Genomic DNA, 21,720 nt, shown 5'->3' on the forward strand with positions numbered 1-21,720 from the left:
ATGACTAGACACCAAGGCGCACGGAACGCTGTTACCTTCCCACCGAAGTGGTCCCTATTTATCTACTTGCAATTTCTTGCTTTCGAACTGCTAGGTTGGCAGGAGCTGGGGCCAGAGACGGGAACTCACTCCGTCACGCGGCACACTCGGGTCTCGAACTGCCGAACTACCGACCTTCCAGTCTGCAGTTCAATTGCCAGTTTTTCCAAAAATGTCCCCTGGTGGCATGTGGAAGGGGTGTGGCTGACAGGAGGGCCAGGGCAGGGGAAATGGCTGCCATGTGGGCAAGACCGGGGAAATCCTGCCTTTCCCCACCCACATGGCAGCCAGCCTGGATTTGCTGTGATCTTCCCTAAAACAATGTGTAAAAGCGTTTGGGGGGGGGGGGGGGGAATGGCAGGAAAGTCAAGGAAAGCCTGACCGGTGCACAGACGCACCACAGTGTTGTAGGGAAGGAGGGGGGAACCCTCCCCCCACTTCCCAACCCCATTGAGCACGGAGTGAATCACCAGTGTGGCCTAAGTCTCTGTCTCAAGCCCTCACCAAGCGTAGACTTTCTGTAGCACAAGGCTGTGCTCAGGAGGGCTTTGAGAAGTGGGTCTCGACTATGAAAGTTTAGTTGAGAGGCTCCTTTAATTTTAAAAAAACAACACCAAACTTAAGGCCCCGAGTTCTATACCTGGACCTGGATGGCCCAGGCTAGCCTAATGTTGTCAGCTCTCAGACGCTAAGCAGAAAAGTCAGCCCCGGTTTGTACTTGGCCAACCAACTCTGTTAGTCCCTTGCCTTGAAAACCCTACAGGGGTCACCATAAGCTGGCTGTGACGTGACAGCACATTATGCACACCCAAGTTCTGTAACGTCCTCTTGAACATTACTCATTTCTGGATGTTTGGGCAAATTCTTTTCTGTTTTATGCAGATGTCATGTGAACTTAAAACTGGTTTCCCCCCCCCCCCCCCCCCCCAAGGCCAAGGGCAAGCAGCTTGAAGGAACCGAATGTCCCCTCCATGTCGTCCATCCCCCCACTGGTGAGGAGTTTGCACTAGGTTGCGGAGTCTGCAGAAATGCGCATACGTTTTAATTTGCCCGAAGAAAATGACGGCTGTTGTCCAGTAAGTGTCCTCTGGGCTGAATAGAAACCTCAGCTAGAATGAGGAGATGGGACCATTTCATAAACCAGGGAAAGGAACAGTTCGCAGCGTGAGAAGGGTGCCAAACACCACATCTGCATTGTCCTTTGCTATGAGGCGGTTGACATTTTTTGACCCAAGACATCCAACCTTGTGAGGTGTTTGCATGTGGACGTTACGCTCATCAGCTACAAAAAGCATTGGACACTGACAAATAAATAAATTGCTGTCAAAGAAGCGTTCAAAGGCGCTCTGTTTTCCGTGGACTCCAAATGATGCTGGATATCAGACGAAGAAAAAAAGTTAATTATTGTATACTGACTTTTTTTTTGTAATCCTGTACAATTGTAACTGCATCACGGGTAGGGACGGAGAAGAGGAATATTCTGGTTTATTTCTTAGACTGTTATTAAAAAAAAGAAAAGTGTTAGGAAGGCATAAATGTAACCAGTATCACGCTGTATATAAAGATATCAATGTTTGTCCTGTATAAGAATTACTAAATTGCAAAGCCAAGCCGTTGCATTTACACTTCTCTGGGTTTATGTTTGAGCCTGAAATTTTAATGAAGTGCAATACTGAGTGTGCCTCATATCTCTTGCAGCTGTAAACATGATGGAATGTACATGTCAATAAAGCCGCTGTACATTTTTATACAGTGAAAGTCTAACAAATGGCGTGGGACCATTATTGGGGAGCAACTAAAAATGTCTCTTTGTTAAAACCAGGGCAGAAACGAAATGTTTTTTTGATGGGCTGGCTTTACAGAACTGGAAAGTGTGTGGCACCGTAACTGTAGCTTAGGGCAGGAAGCTTCCTGGAGGCTAACAGGTTCGCTATTTCATACCAGGAACCACTGTCTGATCTGCGACCATGGTTTAGAGCCAAAGTCTCTTTGATCCTTCAACAATATGGAGAGTTGCAAGGCAGAGAAGGATTGTGGGAATTCCCCTTCCTTGTATTCACGTCCTCCTTCTGTTGTTATGAACTGAACATCACACAACTGAACTGACCTGCAAACAGCAAGCTTGTAATGGGAAAGGGAGTTCCAAACAGAATTGGGGGGGGACGGACCTTTCTTTGAGATGGTATAAATACCATGAAGTTTTCTGGACACTTTTGACTTTGTCCTCCTCACGGAACTGCAGAATTTCCTGAGGGGGTTACTAGAAGTGGTGGGGGAATTAACCTGACTCTTAATTGGTCTGTTTTACTTGAATAAACGTCTCAAGGGAAGCGTACAAGTTAAAAAGTGCTGTGCTTTCCCCGCTTATCTAGTAATTTGCAGATTGCAGCAAACTCTCATGATCTGCTTGACCGGTGTGCCAGGGGAAAGACTGCATTCTCTCTTGAGGGGAGGAAGACACTCTGATACGCTTGGGTTCCTCTTTCCACAATCCCTAGAGGCAAGAAATCGATTCCACTCTCCATCTCTGGGGAGAGGAGCCCACCCCCAGCCTTTTTCCTGCCTCTGCCTGAGAGAGCAGTGGATTTAGAGAGCTCTTGGGATCTCCCTTTAAAGAACTCCTTTGGTTGCATTTTGTGTTTCTCTTTCCTTGTGTGTGCCTTACCCTTTGTTTAAAAAACAAGCGTCCTTCTTCTGGCCTCGTTTGCCTTTTGCCCCCTGCTTCAGTCACTGCGATGTCTCTGACCATGGGACCTCCTCCAAGTAGGGATACCAGACCGCCCCCCCCCCCAGTCTCCTGCTTTCAGGTGCTGCTCTACACACACACACACACACACACACAAACAGGCAAGAAGCTGGAAATAAACAAAATGTGCCTTCATCACCAGAAGTGATGTAGGCACGTGGGGGGGGGGGGACACTGGTTTTTGGGCAAAAACATGTTAGAAGCTAATTCTACCTTAGAGGTTTTGCCCACAAACCAGAGCATCGCCCCAATGTCACTTCTGGGTGATGTGGGCACGTCGCGTTTATTTCAGGCTTCTTCGCTCCCCGCTCCTGGTAAGTTCATCCCTATCCCCTACTGGCTGGTCCAACAGACCTGGCGACTCTACCTCCGAGGGAGAGTTGAAGGAAAAAGAAGAGGAGGAGGAGACTGGATTTATACCCCGCACTTCGCTCGGAGTCTCAGAGCGGCTTACAATCTCCTTTCCCTTCCTCTCCCCACAACAGACACCCTGCGAGGTAGGTGGGGCTGAGAGAGCTCCGAGAGAACTGCTCTTGAGAGCACTGTGACTTGCCCAAGATCATCCAGCAGCTGCAAGTAGAGTAATGGGGAATCAGACCTGGTTCTCCAGATTAGAGTCTGCCACTCGTAACCACTACGCCAAACTGGAGATCCCCAAGCTGCGGAGTAGCAAATCCCTGCAAACCCACCTGCCCAGCTGTCCTGCTGTGGCAGAGCTCCTGGAGAGAGCCACAGGCTGCAAATCGCCTGTCTCGGATCATGAAGAAGCAACCTCGATTTTTGGCTCCAAAACTGTGCCCTCTACTGATCAGCTGGGACAGCCTGCATCTGCCCTTCAGGACTGCTCTAGGCAGCCTTCTGCAGAGCCCTTTGCGGTTGTCGTCCGTCCCCGTCCCCCCCCCAGGCTCCCAGGCCTGGCTAGAGCAGTTTGTCTCCCATCAGCTGGAGAAGGGGAAAAAGCGCTTCTTTACCCTCCGGTATGGGAGGCCTATTCCCCCCCTTACCCCTCCCTCTCCAGTGGAACACCTTCACAAAAATTACCTACTTTAAGGCCTCTAGACACAGAGAGAAATGCCAGGGTGCCTCTTGGCCAACAAAAGGCTGCCTGTAAAAGCACCTTCCCCATTAGGAGCAATTATTCAAACATCTCAGACTGCAGATAGTGATTCCGTCGTCCCCCCCCCCCTTAGGCTCTGAGGATTCTGATGCACATCTGGATCCCCCCCCCCCATCGGTGACAACGCATGAACGCCATGATCACTAGCACACACATACACCCTTTTCTTCAAGCAGGTAAAGGTAAAGGTTTCCCTTGCTCGAAAGCCAGTCGAATCCGCCTCTAGGGATGCAGTGCTCATCTCCATTTCCAAGCCGAAGAGCCAGCGCTGTCCAAAGACATTTCCGTGGTCATGTGGCCGGCATGACTAAACACCAAGGCGCACGGAACGCTGTGACCTCCCCACCGAAGTGGTACCTATTTATCTACTTGCAATTTCTTGCTTTCGAACTGCTAGGTTGGCAGGAGCTGGAGCCAGAGACAGGCGCTCACTCCGTCATGCGGCACTCAGATCCCGAACTGCCGAACTACTGACCTCCCAGCCTGCCCTTCAGCGCCTTAACCACTCAAGCCAACCATTATTTTCCAACTGCCCAGCACATGTATCCATTCAAACATTTGTTTAGCCCCATATATTTTAAAAATTACAAAAACTTTTTTTTAAAAAAATGGTGGAATTGAAAAGAAGGGGTTGTGTAACTGACACGAGAGCCAGCCAAGAAGTGCAATCAGCTGTGCAAAACAAGCCGGGCAGGAATCCTGTTTTGTGACAGCCAGGAGGACTGGCCAATAATTGCTGGGTAATCTGTTGTATTTGGGGAAGGTGTGTCTTTTATGCATGATGTACACTCCCATAGTAGACTCACTCTGAAGTCCTGTCCTTCTGTACATATCATACATCTGTTTTTCAGGGTGGCGGTGAGTAAGCAGGGAGGGGGAACAGCTCTAGTGTAATCTTTCTTTCAGCTTCTAGGTTCTCTAGGTATCCTGGCCCCTTTGCCTTCTAGAAGAGACTTCTCAGACCTTTCACCTCAAATTGGCGCCCAATGTTGGTTAATAAAAAGATCTCCCATGGGGGTAGGCAGCAGTATGGCTAAATAAAAAGGTAAAGGTTCCCTTGTTCGAAAGCCAGTTGAGTCCGACTCTAGGGTTGTGGTGCTCATCTCCGTTTCAGAGCCGAAGAGCCAGCGCTGTCCGAAGACATTTCCGTGGTCATGTGGCCGGCATGGGCTCTTTTTGTAGCAGGAACTCCTTTGCATATTAGGCCACACACCCCTAATGTAGCCAATCCTCCAAGAGCTTACAGAGCTCTTCTTACAGGAGCTACTGTAAGCTCTTGGAGGATTGGCTACATTAGGGGTGTGTCGCTTAATATGCAAATGAGTACCTGCTACAAAAAGAGCCCGCACGGAACGCTGTTACCTTCCCACCGAAGTGGTACCTAATGCAATGGAGGTAAACAAGGAAGAGGAGGAGGCCTGGGATATTATGGAGGCCGGGGGGGGGGGCTGAGCTATGGGGCTGTAGAGCAGGTAAGCAGCAAAAGGATTGGAAGGGGTAAGAGAACAGATGAAGAAGAAGAAGGGAAAAGGCTATGGAAAGGCTGAGGGACTTGGGGACATTCAGTCTGGAGATTGAGTGGGGACATGATTGCTCACTATAAGCAGGGCTATTTTTGGGCAGGAACGCACAGGAACGGAGTTTCGGCTGGCTCCCAAGTTGGCCACGCCCAGCAGGAACTCATTAGCATAATAGGCCACACCCAACAGCAGAAACTCATTAGGATTGGCTACATTAGGGGTGTGTGGCCTAACATGCAAAGGAGTTCCTGCAACAAAAAAAGCCCTGGGTTTTGACAACAAACAAGGTATAAACAGAATAAGAAGCAAAAGGTGGGTGTGGCTGGATGACCACACTTCTGGTAACATGGGGGAGCGGTCTAATATGCTAATGAGCTGTGCTGTCAGGGTGTAGCCTAATATGCTAATGAGTTTATGCTGTTGGGTGTGGCCTGTTATGCTAATGAGTTCCTGCTGGGCTTTTTCTACAAAAAGGACTGTCGCTTAGAGGAGTGCAGGCAGCTGTTCCTGTTGGCAGCAGAGGAGAGGACTCTCAATCATGGGTTTAAATTATGGATGGAAAGGTATCGGCAGGGTATTAAGAATTTTTTATTTTTTACAGAGTTGTGCAGCAGTGGAATCAGCTGCCTAGGGAGGTGGTGAGCTCCCCCATCTTTAAGCAGCGGCTGGACAAACACTGGTCAGGTCCTGCATTGAGCAAGGGTTTGGACTGGGTGGCCTGGAAGGCCCCTTCCAACTCTGTGATTCCAGGATTCTAAGGGTTTCATAAAGACAGAGGAAGTTGATGGGGGAAAAGGGCCACAAAAGGGGGCTGAAGAAAAGTGTCAGAGAGAAGAGGCCGGAAAGGCCTAGATGCAAAAGACCTGGAGAAAATAGGATGGATTTTATACATCGACAATCTGTGGATCCCCAAGGAATCGTGAAGGGAAATTATACCTTCCCGCCCACCCGCTTGCTTTGAGCTCTTCTCCCCTCACCCTTCCCCCCCCCCCCAGTTGATTCTCAAGTGTTATCAAGAGGTTCCATTTTCCGGGAGCATCCTGAGTCTTCCCCAAGCCATTTTTCTGTTCTGTTCAGTTTGCAAGGCCATGTTCTCCTGCCTGTCCCTGGTTCCCCTGGTTACTGTCCACGGGGAGGCTCTTGCCTCATCCATTGGTGGCTCCATTGGGCTCCTTTTGTGAACGGCATGGAGACCGGCCAATTATTAGATACAGTGATTTTAAATGTGCACATCTTGGATTGCACAGCGTTGCCTATCAAATCCCCTATTGCTGTTTTTTTAATTTATCAAAGAAAATGCTACATAAGGCTGGGCATTATATTCCAATATGCAATCAATCATATCCAGATGTTTATCATTTTCCCTACTCTCTTTCAAGAAATTTTGTTAATAACACAACATTCCAGATTCATCTGTACCAGGGTGACCAAACGTGCTCAACGTAAGAGCCACATAGATGTTTGAGAGCCACAAGACCTGAACAAATATATAACCCACACGTTTTTATTGAAAAATATGCAAATTTGATTTTTTCATTCACATTAAATGAGACTGCCAAAAATAAAAACAAAAGGGGTAAAAAGAGATATTGATAATGATATTTATTCGTCCAGTGATATTTATCTATTTGCTAATGATATTTATTTGTCTAAGAGAGAGAGGTGGAAAGAAAGAAGGAAAGAGGTGGAAAGACAGAGAGAGAGAGAAACAAAGCAAATGGGAGGGAGGAAGGGGGGGAGAGAGAGAGAGAGAGAGAGAGGAAGCATGGCTCCCCTTCACTTCCCCAGCTGCCCGACCCCCCACAATATGTGTGAAAGAGCCGCATGTGGCTCCCGAGCCACAGTTTGGCCATCCCTGATCTATACCATTCCATCACCAACAGCCAAGTTTCAGACTTCGGCGTTGCAGTGAATCCTATCTTTGCAGCTACTAACATCGTGACTAGTTCTACTCTGTCTGCTCCTGTACAGTTTTGAAGGTAGCCTACCAGGGCTCTTTTTGTAGAAAAAGCCCAGCAGGAACTCATTAGCATATTAGGCCACACCCAACACCAGAAACTCATTAGCATATTAGGCCACACCCTAACTGCACCACTCATTAGCACATTAGGCCACACCCCCATGTTACCAGAAGTGTGGTCATCCAGCCACACCAACCTTTCCCTTCTTATTCTGTTTACTTTGTTTGTGGTCAAAACCCAGGGCTTTTTTTGTAGCAGGAACTCCTTTGCATGTTACGCCACACACCCCTATTGTAGCCAATCCTAATGAGTTTCTGCTGTTGGGTGTGGCCTATTATGCTAATGAGTTCCTGCTGGGCGTGGCCAACTCAGGAGCCAGCCGGAACTCCGTTCCTGTGCGTTCCTGCCCAATAATAGCCCTGAACAACACTCTGACCTGGATGGCCCAGGATAGCCTGGTCTCATCAGACCTCGGAAGCGAAGGAGGAACAGCCCCGGTTAGCGCTTGGATGAAAGACCACCAAGGAAGTCTGGGGTTGCAACACAGAGGCAGGCCATGGCAGATGACCTCTGCACACCTCCTGCCTTGAAAACCCTATGGGGTGTGTGTGTCATAAGTCAGCCGTGACCGGATGGCAAAACAACAACTCTTTCAGGTCTCTTAATATTGCATGGCCTGTCATAAGAACACATGCCAGAGCCCTGTTGGATCAGACCAGAAGTCCATCCAGTCCAGCATCCCGGCTCACACAGTGAACAACCAGTTCCTCTGGAAGGCCAGCGACAGGGCATGGGGGCCGAGGCCTTCCCCTGATGTGGCCTCCTGGCACTTGTTTTTCAGAGGTTTACTGCCTCTGAACGTAGAGTAGGGTTACCAAGTACCTACTGCGAATCGGCGGGGGACACACAGTTCTTGGCGGGAACATTCCCGCGGGGAAAACACACACGCTGCACTATACTGTCGCTCAGACGTGACGTAGGCACATAGCCGGGCGACGCTCTAGCAATGGGGCTGAAAACTCGATGGTACCATCGAGTTTTCAGCCCCATTGCCAGAGTGTCGCCTGGCTACGTGCCCAGCGTGCTGATGTCACGTCTGGGCGACAGCATAGTGCGATACAGGGGTGTTACAGGCAGGAATGTTCCAGAGGGAAAGCATGTGTCCCCCGCCGATTCGTGGTAGGTACTTCGTAACCCTAATGTATAGGTTCCTTTTAGGGGAGCGGTGGCACAGTGGGTATATCCCACTGTCTTAACATCCGAACTGTGTCAGTTCGAGCCCTGCGCTGGTGTGAGCAGCCAGCCTGTCGTCCCCAGCTCATCGTCCACCCAGCGATTCAAAAGCCTCAGCGAGTAGATAAAATGGGAACCACTCCTTAGAGAGGGTGGGCACACCGACTCCCTTCTGGGAAGGTGTTAGCTCTCGGTTGGAGACGTCCTGGTCTGGACCCGGAAGGCGGAAGAATCTACTCAGCTAAGAAAAATCCCTGCAGTGGGATGCTCCGGCCAGGCGGTGGCAGTGTGGCGATGCAGCTGTTGGAACATGACTGAGTCAAGCCAGAAACGTTTCCACCGGGCAGTACAGTGTGTGCAACTTAAATGAATTATATGTTGTCTTCCCTATCCCCTATGAAAAACATTGTTAGTCCCCTGTCTAAAGAGTAACTGTAAATCACTTTGAGCCCACTTGTGGGGAAAGCGATTAATAAATCGAAAGCATTATTAATATTTATTATTTAGTCAACATGGCTAGTCGCCACAGAGAGATTTCTCTCATCCACCACTAAGAGCTTGGCAATGCCAGCCTTTTGCTGTGGTTTAATCTATACATATGTTTCAACCTTAAAGGTGTGAAAAATATTGACGGAGTCGTAATCTGTAAAACAGAAACCAAAACTCCCTTCTTCGTGGGCATATTAATCTCATTCTTCTCAATGTTCCTCCAGATGCATTATACCAGGGGTGTCGAACTCATTTGTTATGAGGGCAGGATCTGAAATAAATGAGACCTTGTTGGGCTGGGCCATCTGTGTTATAAAATGTAATGCCAGGTAGCGGAGATATAAGCTTTATAAAGGACACAAAGGGTTTTTTAACTTAAAATAAAAACATGCTTGAAACATTAGCACTCTTGCAATATTTTGTTTATTTAACAGCGTCTGATAACTGACACCTCTTGCTCTGAATTATTGCATCAAAATGTCTGTGTTGTTGCAATCTTGAGGATGCTGTTCAGGTGTATATCTGTAAGCTGCAAACCTACAATGACGCAGCAGCAGCAGAACTGTAAGAAGAAGAAGAAGAAAACAACCAGTTCCACTGCGGGCCTGATGGAAACCCTCTGGGGGCCTGATCCGGCCCCTGGGCTGCATGTTTGACATCCCTGCATTATACTGTTGCTGCTTTTATGATTCTCAAGATGAACAATGAGGGCACAGATATCTTTCAGAAGTCCTACCAGGGTTGTCCCTGGTTTGAGATTGCCTGGTAAGCAGGAAAACCCACAAGCTGATCTGCTATAACTCCTTCCCCCTAGCAAGTAGAAAGAAAAGATTCATGAGCCCACAGATCGTAAAAACAAACTTACAGCTTCTAGGTAAGGACAGTTTGGTTTTCAAATCTACTGTTTGGCTTTAGGCTGGTGTCATGATCTGGGCTGTGCCACCAGAGGCCTACTAGGCCCAGGGAGCCTGGCTAGCAGTAGGGGAGGCTGGGCCTACAACTCCCAGAAACCCCTAAGAGGTTTTGGAGCCAAAATTGACCAATAGGGAAGAAGAGGGCTGGGGAACAAAAGGGCTGGTGTCAGAGCAGAAGCTGTTCTTTCTTCCAAGAGGGCAGAGCCAGAAGGAAGGCTGCTGTAGGAAGAAACCCTCATCCTGAGGGAAGGGTGAGTAGTCTAGTGCCACTTGGAATAGTGGGCTAGGGACAGGATATATTTAGACGTGTTAGGGCATTTGATTTGTTTTCTTTTCACCCACTTACTGTTATATTTCTGCACCTTGTTTTGCACCTTTTCACCCACTTACTGTTATATTGTTCTGCACCTTTGACCTCCTATAAAATAAACTATTTTTATTGTTCACTCTGCCTGGTCCTCACGCCAAAAGGGAGGTCTGAAGGTCTTGGGAGGGTGCTCTGGGCCTTCTCAAGGGATCCTAAATCCAGAGTGGTGGCAGCGTCAGGTGACACCCCACCTGAGCAGGAAATTCAGGAAGCCAGTTGCCGAGAACCTTCTCGAACTCCTGTGTAATCCTGAAAGCAGCCTTGACCCATGCAGGAGAATCCTAAATAATCCTAAATTATTGCCAAGAAAACAGAACCTCGCCCATGTTGAAACAAGGCAGCTGGAATAAGCATGTTTCTTAATGCACTTTTAACAAAATAAAGCAGGTGGCTTGGTTGCTGAATGACTATGTTAACACACAGAAATTACCACCCTATTAGAGCGCTACGTTTGCTCAGAGTAGAGACGAATAGCCAGTTCTACAGGATTGCCCTCTTGGTTCTGCCTATGCTCATCTCTCTTACCCACGCTGCAAAAGATGTTATTAACGTGACAGAAGAACAATTCTCTTACCTATGAGGTATGCCCATGTCTGGAGCACGTGCCATTTGGGAACCCCTAAAGTATGACCCGGTTCCCACGTGCAGCACAATGAGTTGGCAGAGCCCAGAGGGGGCAGAATTGACTGTGCCACTTCAGCACGTAGGTGACGGGTTCCAATTTTGAAGAGGCAGAACATTCCCAGCAAACAGAAGCAGCAGGGAGCTTGCAGAGCAGTTTTTAACATGGGGGTATGGCATGTGAGTCTCCATGACTTTCTACTAGGGTCCCCCAGGTCCCAGTGGGGGTTCCCCCACTTTTGAGGGTTTTGATTTGCTGCTGGCCAGTTGGACAGTGGGGGGAAACCCACCCCCAAACAGGAGGTCACCGTGCAACGTCCCTGACACGATGTCACCCGGAAGTGACATCACTGCATTGCCAATGCCCGGGGCTGATGCTCTAGTTTTTGGACAAACTCTATGGTTTTGAAGGCAAAAAACATAGAGTTTTGCCCAGGGGTCATTTTGTAGAAAAAAAGGTGCAGGAGCTCATTAGCATAACTCATTAGCATAGCTTATTTGCATATGCCACACACCCTGACATCACTGGAAGTGTGTCAGAAGGCAACACCCACCGCTCAGGCTCCACTGGACTGTTTTGGATTGCTAGCTATTGGGGGGGGGGAGCGCATATCTGCCCTCACAGAGGAGGGAGAGCCTGGACCTGAAGGCGGGCGGGGGGGGGGCCTCTCTGCAACTTACCTGGCTGCTTCTTGCTCCTCATGGCCCGATTGAGGGCTGCTGGGAGCAGGGGGTGGGGCTTGTTGCATGTGCCCGCCCCCTGGGCTCCTTACTGCCAGAGCTCTGTTCCTGTGCGCTCCTGCAGGAAATGACCGCAGGTTTTGCCCCAAAACTAGAACATCACTCCCCCATCATCGGCGACACGATGATGTCACTTCTAGGTGACGTCATCACGATGCACATGCAAAGCACACATGGCAGAAGATCCCAGAAGGGACCCAGGATCCCCCTGCCAGCTGCCAGGTAGGACCCGACAACCCAACTTTCTACCTGCAGCCTGAAGTGATTTAAAAAAGAGACGGAAAAAGCAGGTTGTAAACAGATCTTTCAAGTCATGGCGTTAAGAAGGCATCGTCATGCCAATGTGGGGTGGATCTGCTAACAAGCAAAGAATAATAAAGTTTCAGGGTGGCACCAGGGCAGGAGCCATTTATTGGCAGGGGGTTCTTCTGTCTTATCCCACAACAACCCTGTGAGGTAGGTTAGGCTGAGAGTGTGTGACTGGCCCAAGGTCACCCAGCAAGCTTCCTTGGCAGAATGGGGGTTCAAACCTGGGTCTCCCAGATCCTAGCCTTTGTGACTTTACCCATCACACCACCCTGGCTTTCCACACTGGCCATAAAACGACTACCTAATTTGGCTTCAGTTGGCGATATTTACTCATTTACTTCATTGACACCCTGGCCTTTCTCCCCAGTGGAAAGTGATTTGGACAGGAGTGCCAATTCTGGGTTGGAAAATGCGTGGAGATTTTTGGTGGGTGGAGCTTGGGGAGGGTGGGGTTTGGGGGAGTGGAAGGGAGCTCACAGTCCACTCACCAAAGCTGCCATTTTCTCCAGGGCCACTGATCTCTGCTGCCTGGAAATCAGCTGTGATACCAGGAGACCTCCAGCCCAAAGTCACCCAGCAAGCTTTCCGCGTCAGAGGGACCCAGCAACCCTGTCTTGTTCCTTGACTGGTCTGAAGAGCTGGAGAAAAGACGACTGAGGGGTGACATGATTGAGGTTTACAAGATTATGCATGGGAAAGAACAGGTAGAGAAAGAGGTACTTGTCTCCCTTTCTCACAATACAAGAACTCGTGGGCACTCCATGAAATTGCTGAGCGGTCGGGTTAGAACGGATAAGAGGAAGTCCTCCTTCACCCAAAGAGTGATTAACACTTGGAATTCACTGCCACAGGAAGTGGTGGCGGCTACAAGCATGGACGGCTTCAAAAGGGAATTAGATAAGCATATGGAGCAGAAGTCCATCAGTGGCTATTAGCCACAAGGTATAGATAGGGACTCTCGGTCTGGGGCAAGGGATGCTCTGTATTCTTGATGCTTGGGGGGTGGGCACAGTGGGAGGGCTTCTAGTGTCCTGGCCCCACTGCTGGACCTCCTGAGGGCACCTGGTATTTCTGGCCACTGTGTGACACAGAGTGTTGGACTGGATGGGCCACTGGCCTGATCCAACATTGGCGTCTCTCATGTTCTTATGTTATGTTATGTTCTTAAGAGCGGGTGCTTCGGGGTGCTGCTCTCTCTTTGCCCCACAGCAGCCGATGAGGCACAGGTGTAGCATGGACAGGTGTAGGTCAAGGGAGTCGACTTGTCTGCTCTAACATGGGGAAGCTGCGTGTGGGAACCTGCCCCAGCCGAGCCTGAAAGCAACCAGCCTTGAATTCCTCTCTGCCCATCCACCAAGGATCTCAAAGCACCGTCCCTTTCTCTCTCCTCCTCTGTTTAACCTCACGGCGCAGGTGGCCTTTGTGAGGAGGAACTCTGTTCCTTGATCCGGGCCAGTGTTTCAGACGGCCTTATGGGTTACCCATGTGCAGATCCGCTCCACCAACTCTAAGCTAGAAGGTCCAAAGTTCTCAAAGCAAGTTTGTTCTTTAGCTGTTGATGTTACCTGTGCAGAGGAGGAGGAGACGAGATTGGATTTATACCCCGCCCTTCAGTACCCGAAGGAGTCTCAGAGCGGCTTACAGTCTCCTTTCCTTTTCCCCTCCTCACAACAGACACCCTGTTAGGTAGGTGGGGCTGAGAGAGCTGTCTCGAGAACTGCCCTTGAGAGAATAGCTCTGAAGGAACTTGTGTCTGACACAAGGTCACATAAGCAGCTGCTTGTGGAGAAATGGGGGATCAAACCTGGTTCTCCCAGACTAGAGTCTGCGCTCCTAACCACTACACCAAACTGGCTCTCAATAAAATGCAATAAAAATCCTCCAAAGCAGCCAACCGTAAGATAATCAAGATAATTTACAACCAGTTAATGGCCAAAACAGCACAAGCTAAAAATATCTAACAGCACCATGGCAACAGTCTAAAAGAATCCTAAAACTTGCATGCACATAAAACAGCAACTAGATTCAAAGGCCCTCCAGAAAAGATGGGGTTTCAAACAATGCTGGAAGGCTGGAAGAGAACGGGTTAATTGTACTTGTGCAGGCAGGAGTTTAGGACCGCTAACTGTGAGTCTGAAGCTACTCCTGGAGACCTATATCCACCAGCACGATAAAATGTCATGAATTATACTGTTTAACTCAGGGGTGTCGAACTCATTTGTTGTGAGGGCCAGATCTGACATAAATGAGACCTTGTCGGGCCAGGCCATGTGTGTCATAAAATGTAAGGCCAGGTAGCGGAGATACAAACTTTATAAAGGACACAAACACAAAAGGTTTTTTTTACTTAAAATAAAAACATGCTTAAAACATTAGCACTCTTGCAATATTTTGTTTATTTAACAATGTCTGACAACTGACACCTCTTGCTCTGAATTATTGCATCAAAATGTCTGTGCTGTTGCAATCCTGAGTATGCTGGGTGTGTATCTGTAAGCTGCAAACCTATGATGACAGCAGAACTGGAAGAAGCAGCTGAAGACATCCAGTTCCACTGCGGGTCTGATAGAAGCCCTCTGGGGGCCTGATCTGGCCCCCGGTCTGCATGTTTGACACCCCTGATTTAACTGATTCCAGGTTCATGGCGTCGAGCCATTATTTGATTGTGTGGGGGTGTCCTCTACCACTGCCCCCTATATGGAAAGCCTCCTCACTGCGTTCTGACGTCATCAACTTGAGGCATAACATTCCCTGAGCTCTGCAGTTTCCAGCTACTGTCACAAGTGTTTTAACTTGCAGTTTCTCGTGTACCCAACAAGATATTCTCTTGATTCTTTCACTGCAGTATTCCAGACACTTCACACTAGCTTACAGTGTGACTGAGTTAAGTTTCCCTTGCATATTTGAGTGCATGTTTCGTATAATTTACAAGCATATCAGAGGGGAAAGTGGTGGCTGTCTATTGTATGATGGTATGGTGTTGTCAAATAACTTCTGGTTTTCAGTATTACTTTTTATTTACCATTGACACTCATGAGATAGAAATATGCACAAACTCATACTTAGGTAAGAAGTTTTCACATACAGTAAACAAAAGGGGGGGGGGAATATTTCTACATGAGCCCTGATGGCCTCGGGTCGGTGGGAGAGTTTGCATTATGTATAATCTCAAAGCAGATCTGTGCAAGTCCATTTCAGCCTCCAGCCTTCCATTTTCTGGCCTGTGGTAATTATTTCCCCCCTCCCCCCAAAAAAACACCAACACATATGATTTAAAAAAAAGAAAGAAAAGGGCAATTTTCTCATTATTATTTTCATTTAATAAGGGAAAGTGGAAGATGTCTGTTGTATGATGGTGCTGTCAATTCTCACTCTATTTCAGATTTTTATGGGGGTTAGATCAGTGGGTTTTGCTTAAGTTTGCCACAACAAATCCATGAGGGAACTGGGGGGGGGGTCTGTATTAAAGCCAGCCTTACATACTAGAATCTCTAAAGGACACTTAAAAGCACACTCCTTGCATCAAAGATGACAGAGCAATGAATGTCATCCCAACTTTGCATGTGAGTATAAATTGTCAAATAATACTAAGAGGTTAATAACTTCTGGTTTTCTGTATTACTTTTTATTTACCATAGATACAGCATGAGATAGTAATATGCACAAACTCATACTTAGGTGAGACGTCTTCACATACAGTAAAATTCAATCATAATCTCCAGTTACCAAAAATAACACCTACACAGGATACTGTTGTACCATCACAAACGTTCAAGGGAACCAACAAATGAAATAGAAATTTAGTACAACAACAAAACCTTAATCTTCCTATGGAACGTCTTTTGAGTAAATTAATAACTTAGAGGAAAATATAGAAACTACACATTGTTGCCTTCAATGAATCTAAATCTCCCCAGTTGTCATTTCAACTCACGTTGTTGCAGTTCAGGGGCAAATATATGTGACAGGCACTTCTGTAAAGTTTTCAGTTTCCTCTGTTATGTTTGTGACAGTCTTTGACAACAACAACAATACAGTCCACAGTAAACAAAGACCAAGAAAAACCAATAAATAACAACTGTGCACTGACCAACCCACCCAAGAGCAATAGAAAAGAGACTTCAATACAATAAGAAATTCAAAGCATGTAATCTATCATTGGAAGCATTGCTGGCAACCGAAGGGGGAGGGGTCATGGGCACATATGCACACACACACATGTACGCACCACCCACACACACACACACATACACACAAATTTTAAAAAAATCAAAAGGGGGGGGAATATTTCTACATGAGCCCTGATGGCCTCGGGTCCGTGGGAGAGTTTGCATTATGTATAATCTCAAAGCAGATCTGTGCTAGTCCATGTCAGCCTCCAGCCTTCCATTTTCTGGCCTGGTGGAATTATCCCCCCCCCAAAAAAAACCCCAACACTTATGATTTAAAAAAAGGAAAGAAACCGGCAATTTGAACAATGAGTAATTAAAAAGGGGGAATTAACAAGATCTTAAGGCAGCAGCGATCTACTCCGCCTTGAAACTTCAACATTAAATTGCACCTGGGCCGGCCAAATCCGAGCAAAGCAAGGCTCTGTTCCAGAGTCGACAGATCTGCAAAGGTAAAAATATAATGCAAAAACTGATAACCATCAAGCTGTTAAAAGGCAACGTTACGTATTTTCATTATTTTTGCATCGTGCCAAAAACACCCAGAGGAGGTTGGAGAAAGAGTTTACCGTGGTGGGGGCCCAGTCTTGGCCGTACACGAAGCAGTATTTGCAGTAGAGGTCGTCGTACTGTGGGAACTGGGGAGGAGGAAAAAGAGACTTCAGTCGAAATTCTTCACTCGTAGGTATTTATTTTATTTAAAGCATTTATCAGTCACTTGCTATCTTGTGGAACTCAAGGAGGCTTATGACGTAACTAAACAGTAATAAAGCAGGAAAGACCACAGTTTAGTACTTAAACGATGTCTGTAAGCAGTCTGAAGACATAGGATTGCCATATGCTGTATAGGACCGAGCTCCTCTGCTTTTCTCAGCTCCTACAAATGATGCAATTGTTGAAGCGGTTGAAAAGTCCTGGGAGAAAAGCGCTTCTGCTTGAGAGGATGGTGTTTTTTGGTTGGGTTTTTTTGGGGGGAAAGGGGGGAAGGAACCCTGTCTGCAAACAAAGCCTTTTTCATTAATGCATTACAGTGCATCAATTCAGCATATTTGCATGCTAACCCAAGATGCAGAAATTCTTCGTTTTAAGTGGAAAACCCCAGGCTGGGGAGCGTGCTAAAGACACAGGAGCAGAGCTGGTTGGGAAACATGGCAACCCTACCGAGTTCCCACCCGAGGTTGCCAACTCTCCTGGTTTGTCACCACCCCACTGCAAATGGGGGGGAACACGGACGGCCTTTCCCTGTCCCGGGAAGAAAGGGGGGGGGATGAAAGGGACGTTTGCGGCTCTTAATTTGCACAGGAGCATGTGCGCTCCCCAGCTTCGGTTTTGCAAATTAAATGCAAGCACCTCCCCTCCCAAATCCCTATTTAAATATCGGCATGCCGGGGGAGCGTGCAAAAAATAACAGGAAGGTGCTGTGCTAATGCATCAATAATAATTTAAAAAAGGCTTCGTTTGCAAAACAGGGTTGTTCCCCCTTCGAGAGAGAGAGAGAGAGAGAGAGAGAGAGAGAGAGAGAGAGAACACTCTCGAGAAGAAGCACTCTCCGGACGGGGCTGACCCCCACCCAGCGTCTCTCTATTGCAAGGGGGGGGAGGGAAGCATCGACCCACCTCTTTCTTCCATGAAAATAGATTCAGGAACACAACAGCGAAAAGGCAGTTTTAATCCAGAATTGAAGGACAGAAACGGTTGTTAGCAGAGTATTACAGAGGAAGCGTCCACAGCCAACACGAGTCTCCTCTAACTGAAATCTCTCTCCGACACTCCACCTACTGAATTCAAACTGCCCGCTTATCACCACTAGGGGACTGTTATGACTACTCTCCTCGCCATTGAGGTGACGGCAGAGCCTGGTGGTACGGCTTTCAAATACGGGGGGTGTTGCCTCTACGCCTTGTTTGTTGCCCCCTATCCAAAACAGGATGCATGCTGAACTAGATGGGTCACTACTAGTTGGGTTGCCAACACCAGGCTGAAAAATTCCTGGAGATTTGGGGGGAGAGCCTCGGAAGGGTTGGAGTTTCGGAAAGGACCTCGGTTAGGTATAATGCCACAGAGTCCACCCTCCAAAGCAGCCAATTTTTATCCAGGTGCTGGATCTCTGTAGTCTGGAAACCAGGTGTAGCTGTAGGTGTAGCTCCACGCCTCACCTGGAGGGTGACAACTCTAGCCGCTGGTCTGATCCAGCAAGACATTCGCAGGGCCATTTGTAAATATTTTCTTGTCCTCCTTAAAAAAAATAAAGGTAAAAGGTAAAGGTTTCCCTTGCTCGAAAGCCAGTCGAGTCCGACTCTAGGGTTGCGGTGTTCCGTTTCAAAGCAGAAGAGCCAGCGCTGTCCGAAGACGTTTCCATGGTCATGTGGCCAGCATGACTAAACACCAAGGTGCACGGAATGCTGTTACCTTCCCACCACACTTGCAATTTTTTGCTTTCGAACTGCTAGGTTGGCAGGAGCTGGAACTAGAGAGGGAGCTCACTCGGTCATGCGGCACCTGGGTCTCGAACTGCTGAACTACCGACCTTCCACAGCCTGCAGTTCAGCGTCTTAACCACCTGAGCCACCGCAGCTCCACAAAAATATAAAATAAAAGGTCCCTATAAATAACCCCCAGGACTTAGAGCAAGATGGGTAGCCGTGTTAGTCTCGTCTGCAGCAGTACAAAAGAGGAAGAGTCCAGTCGCAGATTTGAAGAAGTGAGCAGTGACTCAGGAGAGCTCATGCCCTGCCACATATTTTGTTAGATCCATTTGGTCAGCTGTGCTGGTCTGAAGCAGTGCAACAAATTTAGAGCCCAGGGGGGCACCTTTAAGGCCAACAAAGGTTTACTCAAGGTATGTGCTTTTGGGTGCATGCACACTTTTTCAAACACATTGGGACGGGAAAGAAAAAAAAAAGAGTGCTTTGCACACGAAAGCTCATACCTTGAATAAACCATTGTTGGTCTTAAAGGTGCCCCCCTGGTCTCTAAATTTGTTGTACATATATTTTGTTAGTCTGTGAGGTGCTCCGTCCTGGACTCCTAATCTTTTCTACTGCTCCACAAGGGATCTACTAAAAGGAAGGACAGGATTGCCCATTGGAAACAATGGGAGACGCTGGAAGACCCACTGGAAACAATGGGAGCCCCAAGAGCAAGCAGTTCCTTATTAAAATCTCCTTAAGAATAATGTCATCATGGATGCACTCCAAATAGAAGAGTGTGGGGCCAGAACCAGTGTCTGGACTGGGCCGTGCTCTATGTCCTGTGGCTCTCTGGGTCAGGTTATAAGTGGGGTGCCCTCGGTATTTGGGCTTCCCAAGAGTAAAAGGCAGCGCCTCTGGCAACAGAAGGTGGTTCTCTCTGGTTATTGGGGAAGTATCTCTCTTAGTAGGAAAAGACAGCAGCCCCAGAAAGCAGGCCTGGGGGGTTAATCTGGCCTGGGGGGGGGTTATTGTAGCCTAGGCCTCTGGCAACAGAAGGTGGTTCTCTCTGGTTATTGGGGAAGTATCTCTCTTAGTAGGAAAAGACAGCAGCCCCAGAAAGCAGGCCTGGGGGGTTAATCTGGCCTGGGGGGGGGTTATTGTAGCCTAGGCCTCTGGCAACAGAAGGTGGTTCTCTCTGGTTATTGGGGAAGTATCTCTCTTAGTAGGAAAAGACAGCAGCCCCAGAAAGCAGGCCTGGGGGGTTAATCTGGCCTGGGGGGGGGTTATTGTAGCCTAGGCCTCTGGCAACAGAAGGTGGTTCTCTCTGGTTATTGGGGAAGTATCTCTCTTAGTAGGAAAAGACAGCAGCCCCAGAAAGCAGGCCTGGGGGGTTAATCTGGCCTGGGGGGGGGTTATTGTAGCCTAGGCCTCTGGCAACAGAAGGTGGTTCTCTCTGGTTATTGGGGAAGTATCTCTCTTAGTAGGAAAAGACAGCAGCCCCAGAAAGCAGGCCTGGGGGGTTAATCTGGCCTGGGGGGGGGTTATTGTAGCCTAGGCCTCTGGCAACAGAAGGTGGTTCTCTCTGGTTATTGGGGAAGTATCTCTCTTAGTAGGAAAAGACAGCAGCCCCAGAAAGCAGGCCTGGGGGGTTAATCTGGCCTGGGGGGGGGTTATTGTAGCCTAGGCCTCTGGCAACAGAAGGTGGTTCTCTCTGGTTATTGGGGAAGTATCTCTCTTAGTAGGAAAAGACAGCAGCCCCAGAAAGCAGGCCTGGGGGGTTAATCTGGCCTGGGGGGGGGTTATTGTAGCCTAGGCCTCTTTTCTACGAAATGACCCCTGCTACATGTTACATACTGAATAGTCAATTTCTTGGCTTCCACTTTGGTCATTCTTCCCTTATGAAAGTGGTATGTACTGCTGCCCTTGGGAGGTGTGCCCATAGGAGGGAAGACCATTGTGAGTAAGAGATGAAAGGTGCCACAGGAGGAGGGAGGCCGAATTGTCAAGGGGGGTGTGTGTGTGGCTCAAGTTGGCACAGCATGACCTACACAAAAGGAAGCAGAAATAAATATTCTTTGCAGTGAGAATGCGGTTGCACAGAACTGTAGACTACATAGGGGCTTCCCGGCACACCTGCATATGGAAGGTAGCAGAAGGGTACCTCCAGGGGTCATTTCCTGCAGGAGCGCAGAGGAGCTGGCAATCCAAAACAGTCCATTGGAGCCTGAGCGGTGGGTGCTGCAGGGATTTGAGAGGCTCTAACATACCTTTCATGCCAAGCATCACATTGTGCTCACTTAGGCTCGTAGCTGACAACTTCTTGCTCGGGGGGGGATGTTTTCCCTGGCGGGGGGGCTGCCATTATATGTCTGTGCGGTACTGCCACGCCGTGCCCATACTTTTAAATAATAACGAAATAATAAATCCTCTGCATTTTAATGTGTTTTAGTGTATTCGGGGGGGAGAGAAGGAGCAAGGCAGTGCTGAAGTGGCCTGCATCTCAAAGGTCCAAGAAACTTCAGCATCGCCTTGAGCCCCTTCGTCTCGTGGGGACGCCAGTGCGTCAAGGTGCTGGCGGAGCCAGACGAAGCAAGGTGCCGCTTAGTGGCTTGGATCGACGGCCCGGCTTGTGTTGTTCCCTTGTTGGCCGAGGCAGGTGGGAGTGTGTAAGGCTGGGGAGGAGGGGACGGTGCCTGTGGTCTCGGCTCGCCAGGCCTTCGTTGGTGTGGGGGGCGTGCCGGCGCAGAGAGGTTGAGAGGAGGGAGAGGTGCCCAGGGTGAGCAGTTCGCTGTCCCCCCCCCCCCAGCCGCTCATGGCCTCTTTGTTACCCGGGTGGGACAGGAATGGCTCGGTGCTTCCCGCCAGCGGCCCCTCCTGCGGTTACTCTTGTCCCCCTCCCCGCCGGGAGAAACGCTCAGTGCCCCCCCCCCAGCCTCCCCCGCCCCGGCGGGCCTTCCCCCACCCCCCCCCAGCCGCTCATGGCCTCTTTGTTACCCGGGTGGGACAGGAATGGCTCGGTGCTTCCCGCCAGCGGCCCCTCCTGCGGTTACTCTTGTCCCCCTCCCCGCCGGGAGAAACGCTCA

The 21,720-nt window shown here is 48.8% G+C and overlaps 1 protein-coding gene across 1 annotated transcript in view; it reads left to right on the top strand.

Moving 5' to 3' along the window:
* Positions 1-1,770, top strand: part of MYCBP2 (MYC binding protein 2, E3 ubiquitin protein ligase) — a 184,237-nt gene extending 182,467 nt beyond the window's left edge. Inside the window, exon 84 of the mRNA XM_015409457.1 lies at positions 972-1,770. Coding sequence (XP_015264943.1) covers positions 972-1,084 — 113 coding nt within the window. The 3' untranslated portion in view covers positions 1,085-1,770. The remainder of the gene's footprint in view (positions 1-971) is intronic.
* The last annotated feature ends 19,950 nt before the right edge of the window (positions 1,771-21,720 follow it).

Source organism: Gekko japonicus, unplaced genomic scaffold (assembly GCF_001447785.1).
Source record: "Gekko japonicus isolate JY-2015 unplaced genomic scaffold, Gekko_japonicus_V1.1 scaffold846, whole genome shotgun sequence".
Lineage (NCBI taxonomy): Eukaryota > Metazoa > Chordata > Lepidosauria > Squamata > Gekkonidae > Gekko > Gekko japonicus.